This window comes from Azolla caroliniana, unplaced genomic scaffold (assembly GCF_043228905.1).
Source record: "Azolla caroliniana isolate FFs.n. ecotype wild unplaced genomic scaffold, voAzoCaro1.0.p SCAF_10, whole genome shotgun sequence".
Classification (NCBI taxonomy): Eukaryota; Viridiplantae; Streptophyta; class Polypodiopsida; order Salviniales; family Salviniaceae; genus Azolla; species Azolla caroliniana.
The window spans coordinates 746345-753756 of NW_028230445.1; the positions used below are offsets into that span (position 1 = coordinate 746345).

The 7412-nt window shown below is 40.4% G+C and overlaps 2 protein-coding genes across 2 annotated transcripts; one reads left to right on the top strand and one right to left on the bottom strand.

The window, feature by feature from the left end:
* Nucleotides 1-584: 584 nt before the first annotated feature.
* On the bottom strand, nucleotides 585-1749 carry LOC147858580 (protein PROTON GRADIENT REGULATION 5, chloroplastic-like). Its single transcript, XM_087325274.1, has 2 exons — nucleotides 1382-1749; nucleotides 585-1002 (listed from the first exon to the last, which is right to left on the bottom strand). The coding sequence occupies exons 1-2, from the start codon at nucleotides 1685-1687 to the stop codon at nucleotides 898-900; spliced, it is 411 nt and encodes a 136-aa protein (XP_087181400.1). The 5' UTR covers nucleotides 1688-1749; the 3' UTR covers nucleotides 585-897.
* Nucleotides 1750-3938: 2189 nt separating this feature from the next.
* Nucleotides 3939-5253, top strand: PSAL (photosystem I subunit l). The gene is made up of 2 exons (XM_087326052.1): nucleotides 3939-4179; nucleotides 4591-5253. The coding sequence occupies exons 1-2, from the start codon at nucleotides 3982-3984 to the stop codon at nucleotides 5074-5076; spliced, it is 684 nt and encodes a 227-aa protein (XP_087182178.1). The 5' UTR covers nucleotides 3939-3981; the 3' UTR covers nucleotides 5077-5253.
* The last annotated feature ends 2159 nt before the right edge of the window (nucleotides 5254-7412 follow it).

A 7412-nucleotide genomic window follows, 5' to 3' on the forward strand; every position in this document is an offset into this window, starting at 1 on the left:
TTTTATTTTTATCTGATTTGACAAGGTTGCAAATGAGTTAGCATTTGTGTTTCACGATGGCAAGCATAGTCTCTGTGACCTTCAATTTCAAGATGGTGAACATAGTCTCTCTAACATTTGAAAATGCTTCAAGGTGCTTCACTAGCCAAGTTTTAGCTGTGGCTAGTGACACGTTTAATGGTGGTGAAATGAACAGGAGTTTAGGTGCCGTTTTCGCTGACCCTGACACTATACACTGGAAGAGTAGGCACCAACCAACAATTGTTTGACATTGTTATATGATCAGGGTTTAGCGTCTCAGTATGCACCATTAGTGTTATACTAAAAATGAGGGGTGATCGTGCGTCAGTACCAAAATCGAGGCATGAATGAATTATGATTGATTCCAGGTGTTCATGCATCAGTAAGAAAAGTGAGAAAACTGTGGTGGTTGATCGAAATAGCCTGTCAAGTATGCACAATTATCAAACGCCTTGGCAGCCAAAATCTGCCCTAAAAACGTATCACAATTCTCTTTATGTTCCCAGAGATGTATCACACATAGCGATATCATTGCGAATTACATAAAATTACACAACAAAGTGGAATTGGATCAATATAGCTCATTGCACAGAGAAATTACTGTACACAGCATATGTATTGTTAAAAGGTATGGAATTTATCCAGACATCACAACTCTTTGAGGATATAATAGGGGGCATCTAAATCTATTTTACAAACTAAGATAAAATAGGTGGCCATTCCATACAAACAAGTGAGAATCAGAATTCCAGACACATTAATTATATTCCATTGTCAGATTAACCCTCTTTTCTGTCCACATGGCAAGCCACCTAACTGTATCAGACCCAGATGCATCGATTCCATCAATTCCCACTATATTTTAGTGGATTTGCTTCAAGCCAGAAACCCAAGCTTCTCTCCATTCTTCTTTGCGAGTCTAATTAATCCCTGTCTTTGCTTTGCATCAGCACCAATGGATTTACAGAATTCTGTGATAACCTGATGATCAAGCAAGACATCATTTATCAGAACAACATAACCAAGGATCGGTTTAGTTAAACCATGTGTGTGTGTGTGTGAAAACACGCTTAAAAAGACGATTATAAATTAAGATGTCTTCTAGTTATGTTTTTGCGTTTGAAATTGTCATGATTAATAAAAGCAAAGGCCGAACGTGGTGATTGTTTAGAAAGATATTCGTGACATCATTCATTCTAGAAGTTACCGGACATCATAGCTGTGGAATATCCTACAGAAGAATTTCCCAGGTTGTATGATTTCTAGAAACTTCCTGAACGGTCAGTTAAACACGGAAAAAGGTGGAGTACAGGGCATTAAAGCATGAATGAAGAGGGATGGGATAATGAGGAATAATGACCTGAGAGTGGAGTGCGATGGCCTTCCCTCGGAGTTGATTGAACTGTTTCTTGCCCACGATGTTGCGAGTGATGACCACCAGAGGTGCAAACACACCCTTACCCTCGTTCACATTTCCCATCATTACAACTTTATTCATCATCCTACTTGAAGAAGAAGAAGAAGAAGAAGAAGAAGAAGCGAGTGAAATGCGCTGCACTGAAGATTTGAGGTGGGCAAGACCATGGTCAGGCATGGCAAGTCCAGCCCTAGAACACAGGAACGTGGCCTCTGAGCAAGGGGCAGGAGTAAGGCAAAGAGATGCCATGGTACAATGGCGGACTCAAAGTTGGTATTATTATGATGACTCCTAGGTGGGGGGGGTGCTCCACAAGATCTGTGCAAGAATGCAGAAAGAAAGACAGTGAACGCGTCGATTTTTTTGGGGGGGAATGTTCGTATTTGTCTGATTTTGAAATGCTCTCTGCTTCTTCTCTCTTCTCTGCGCTGCGCTGCTCTAACTCTTTACTTTCGCTTGCTATGTCTTTGTCTTTGTCTTTGTCTTCTTATTTGCTTGTTTTTTTCCCTGTGCTCTCTTTTTTCTTCTGTGCTCTGCTCTCTCTGCTCTGAAGAAGAAGAAGAAGAAGAAGAAGAAGAAGAAGAGATATTTTTGCGTGGTGATCATCCCTCCTCCACTCCTGCCTGCTGACGTGTCACCTCTCCTCGCCTCCTATTAATTAATTAAAACAGACCCCCGCCCCCACGCACCCACTGACTGACTGACTAACTGAATGAATGAATACATACATACATACATACATACATAGGCCAACACCACACCACACCACATTTTGACTCTACATATGTCTCTGTCTCTGTCTCTGTGTGTGTACCTGTAGACTGTAGTATGAAAGAACGAACACCATGTACATACATACATACACACATTATACATACATATGTATGTATAATGTATGTATGTACATACTAACTTCTAAGGCGCGAGAGAGGAGAGGAGACCTGAAGGTCATGCGTTCGATCCACCCCAGCATTCCACTTATAGCATGCCATCCTCCTTAATCCAAGTTTCTTATATGTAGTGAAAAACACATCCCACCCATCTCCACTCTCTCGGCATTGTAAAGTCATTTTTGGCCACCCGCCAAATATAAACGCTTTCTCACGAAATGGAAGATGAGATTGCCCATCGTGTGTCCAACACCAACAATCCACACCACCATCGTATGCATTGACCAATGTTTGATGTAGCTATGTTTGATGTAGCTGATACATTCATTGTTACCCAAGCTCTCTCTTTAATCAGCTTACATTTTAAGGTCACTTTGTGTGCACCACAATATTTATCCAAGAACTTTACCAATGAATGTGGTAGTAGTTGAGGACAAAGAGATCATGTTACCTTTCCTACCTTTAACAAGATTTAGGACCCTTAGACCTTTTTGCCCTAATGGTAACCTTTAGGACTGGGCCTAGGCTTTAGAGAGAAAGATAAAGAGGGTATTCATGTTATGAGGCATACAAATAGTTCATCCATGGAGATGAACTTACATTCTAAGTGTACGTGTCCTACAATGAATAAAATGGAAAAAGGATCTATTGTGAGTCCTATTGATTTACACCTCACTTTCCATTTGTTCTAGCTAATTTTTTCACTTTGTCGGTTTGAGTTGTGTTATGGTGAGTTCTTCTATGACTCAAAACTTGTCCTCCTAATCAAAATATGGCATTTTGCATGCATTCACATACGATCTATATAAACATGGTGGTTGTGTTGGACACTTGGAGCAATTTTCATTAAAAAACTGCAACATTGATTATCTACTATACATATCATGAAATCATAAATGACCATTTCTTCACGGTAGTCTTCACTTTTGTGGAAATTAAAGAAAAATAGAGAGGTTTCTATTCCATTCTGTTAATGTGGACTATGGATAATCACCATATTGTGTGGCCTTAAAAAGAGAGAGTGAAAACACACACATATATCCAGGGAGGGACCAGACATACATGTATATACACCTTACATAGCTATGTGAATATATGTACATACATGCACAATGATATTTGTGGCTATGTGTATTTCCCGAATAGATCAATGAGGGGCCATGGAGGAAATATATCACTCATATAACGTTCCAAGAATGGTGCAAGGCCACGTATGTGGTAAAAGTACAAGGTTATATAAGTCTCGGGCGTAGGTAGGCAATGGTCTAATGTTCCAAGAATGGTCCAAGGCTAAAGTAAGTGGCAAAGTATGTATGTATGTATGTATGTATGTATGTATGTATGTATAAGAAGGTTGAAGGGAATAAGTAAGTCCATTCACATATACATACATACATATATTGCGGAGCTTATCTATACTCAGTACTCACCCAATCAGGGCGTCCCAAATCCTATCTCTCTCTCTCTATCTCTAAGTTTCTCTCTCTCTCTCTCTCTCTCTCTCTATCTCTACGTTTCTCTCTCTCTCTCTCATCATCATCATCATCCAATCTCAATCTCCTTCCCTTCCCTTCCCTTCCGTATCTGTTCGTTCATACTCTCCCTCCCATTCACAAATCAGTCTCCTGCTCTGCTTATCTTTTTTTCTTTTCCATGGCCACCACGGTTGCTATGGCGCAAGCTGCTGCTGCTGCCTCCTCCTCCTCTACTTCCATTAACAACCCTAAACCCTCTCTGCAGCAACGCCTCAACAACAGATCCTTCTTCGGCAAAGCCCTCGGCCTCGCCCCCTCCGCTGCCCTCCACAGGAATCTCCCTTCTAGAACTGTCTCCATCAGAGCTCAGGAGAAGGTAAGCCATCTCCCCCCCCCCCCCCCCGATGGACCCAATCAGTGCTTGAATGAATGCCATTTGCTTCGGTTAGAAAAGCCCCAGTAATGAATCTTGCTTGGATATTACATATGTCCGTGTGTATGTATGGATGTTAATGCTGTATGTACATCATACGTTTGTATGATGTGGGGAATTCTGTTCAACTAGATTTACTTACACTTGAGGCGGCTTGGTGTGTAAAGCTTGATTTAAAATCTTGTGGCATTGAGTGTGTTGTGTAGATCACACATCTTGGTTCAGGACAAAGTCCCCCAATGTCTCGTCATATGATTATGTGAAGCTTTTCGTCATCTCTGATTCTATGCCATGGCATGGCATGGCATGGCGTGATGTTATATGATATGTGATACAGCAAATTTGTGTGTGCAGTACCAAGTGATTGAGCCATTGAATGGTGACCCATTTGTCGGTTCATTGGAGACACCTGTAACATCCAGCCCTTTGATCGCATGGTATCTATCGAATCTTCCTGCCTACCGGACGGCTGTGAGCCCATTGCTACGAGGGGTAGAGGTGGGATTGGCCCATGGCTTCTTGCTAGTGGGACCCTTTGTGAAGACAGGACCCCTACGCAACTCTGAGGTGGCAGGTGCCGCTGGATCATTGGGCGCTGCTGGGCTCATTGTCATCCTGTCGGTATGCCTCACAATCTACGGTGTAGCACAGTTCAAGGAGGGTAGCCCTTCTGTTGCACCCTCTCTCACTCTCACCGGTCGCAAGAAGGAGGCTGACAAGCTCCAAACAGCCGATGGTTGGGCTTCGTTCTCCGGCGGCTTCTTCTTCGGTGGACTCTCGGGTGTTGCGTGGGCTTATTTCCTCCTCTACTCCCTCAACCTTCCCTACTTTGTCAAGTAAATTCTTAGAAGGCTGTCAATATTCAAATTTGATGGGCATCTTTGTTTTCTTTCAATGTAAACGCAATTAACTCCATCATCATCATTCATCATGAGAAATGGATTGGCTTAATCATCTAATTGCCTTTGTACACATGAATATTGTCATGAATTTGGAGATTTAGTTTGCCATTTCAAATTTTCTCACAGTTTGAGCAAAAGGAGATGAATGTTGATATATCAATGAGCCATCAATAGACTCAGTAACATGGTTGATGTATAATGTGGTTTTGTAGAGCTTCTTGCATCTCCCTAAAAAACTCTACTTATAAAACTGGGAGATTTGCTTCTTTAAACTCAGTTTGATCATGATTTACTCTAGTTATCTTCTTAGAGAGCACGACTGGCCTCTTTATGAGGTACTTATATTGACTGCCACCTTGGATACAGTAATAATCAAGTGTCTGCACTCAGATTTGTCACGAACCCCAGCCACAATCTTGTTCCAGCTCAGTGCAATGAAGACCCTCTGATCGAAACCGTATATCATCTCATTTATAACATTACAATTTTGATGACGAATGTGATGCAACATTCGATTGTTCGAAGATACATGAAGGATATTGAAGTTGTAGTTACCCATATGCTCAATCAACCCTTGGTATTTTTTGAGCTCATAAGAAAACACCTAGGATCGGAAACATACCAGATTAGGAATTTGATGTAAAGGGAGATGCAAATGAATGTTCAAACATTTGGTATTACAAAGATATAAGATGCAGATCAATAATGTACTAAAGAATGTCATGGATGAATAATCTAACCAAAACACATGGAACAACTACCCTCATCGTTAGAAAAATATGTTATGGATGTTATAGTTGTATGTGAACAAGATTAGGTTATCATGAACCAATCTTGTTAGTTGTTAGTTAGGATATTCATGATTACGGGTCAAGCTCAATCATTTCACAATACAAAATGCATGTTGAAGAAAGTGGTGGCTAGACGAACATTTGGTGTTGGCAAGCTAGATGATGCAAGCTTGCTCATGTAAGGGTGCACCAATATGAATCATTTGAAGGTGCATGATGGATGTTGCAGGCATGCATTTTCATCTACACAATGTACGTAATAAAGTGCATGGGATGTTTCCGACTGTGTTGATTAGAGAACTTAAAGAATATGCACTTGCACTTGATATCAACATCGTGGTTAGCACTATAGATGATTGCTTAGGGTTTAGGGATGTTAGCTACCATTCCGAGTCTCCTCACTTGAAGTACACCATGTATGTTTCCATGGCTTCTGAGGGTTCATGAAATAACCCCAATATCTAAATCAAGTTTTTTAACATCGAGGGTGAAGAGACAGAAAATCCAAGTTATAGCGTTAGTTAGATTCTCATACTTTTCAAGGTTCTCATCTATTGAATCATTCATTCTATGAGTCCATTGGCGTACTACTTTACACTCCATTTCCCTCTTCCACTCACTTCTAATCTCTCTCTCTCTCTCTCTCTCTAACTTATCCTCCCCTCCTCCCAAAAATCCTGTGGTGGTGGTCCACTTTCACACTTGCAATATATTTTATGGTGTTTCCCATTGATCCATCATAGCATCAACAAATCATGAACCACCAACCATTTACTTATTTTTGGTGGATGATGCTCTCTTTTTCTAGGCTAATTGACATCCTATTGCAAATATGGGTGATAAACAATTTCAGTTGCCTTTGGAACTAAAAACAAGCTATGTGCTTATTGCATGATTGCTTATGAACATAACATGGGACTGTGGATCCTGATCATGTATGTAGCTTTAGTATTATGATTCTGATCATTTAAGAATATATCGTGTAACCATAGACCCTAAATAATGTGCTTTAAGTTTAGCTCCCCTCAACGTAGCTAGTGATTCTAGAAGCATTGATGCCATAACAACATGTTGGAAACTATTCATCCAATTAACTTTCACTTTTACTAGTTACAAGCTAGCTTGTGATACTAGAATCACCATTGCAAGAGAAGACATGTCATTTGAAGCTATTATTCCTAGTAATGTACTTCAATTTAACATAATTTTTACTAGCAACAAAGTAGCGAGTGAAGAGATTGTCGCAAGGACTATGGACACAATTATCTCATCTCTTAACTAGGTAGGGTTGGGCCCCATTGCCAATTGTGGAAGGCTTTCATCCTACATTCAAATCATTGGTTTTTTGTTAATCACATTGATTGTGACCTATACATGTATGATGTAACCATGGATAAGAACATTGTGTCGTGTGAAGCTTGAACAAGTTTCTAAAATAAACCATGGTTTTAGAGGCATGAGAGAATTAAAGACTTCACCAAAA

Bases quoted from the DNA above. Each gene is read 5' to 3' on its own strand.
- LOC147858580 (XM_087325274.1), bottom strand. From the start codon at position 1,687: ATGGCATCTCTTTGCCTTACTCCTGCCCCTTGCTCAGAGGCCACGTTC. The intron at 1,003-1,381 runs GTCATTATTCCT...CTTGATCATCAG, and splicing joins CCATCGCACTCCACTCTCAG to GTTATCACAGAATTCTGTAA.
- PSAL (XM_087326052.1), top strand. From the start codon at position 3,982: ATGGCCACCACGGTTGCTATGGCGCAAGCTGCTGCTGCTGCCTCCTCC. The intron at 4,180-4,590 runs GTAAGCCATCTC...TTGTGTGTGCAG, and splicing joins CCATCAGAGCTCAGGAGAAG to TACCAAGTGATTGAGCCATT.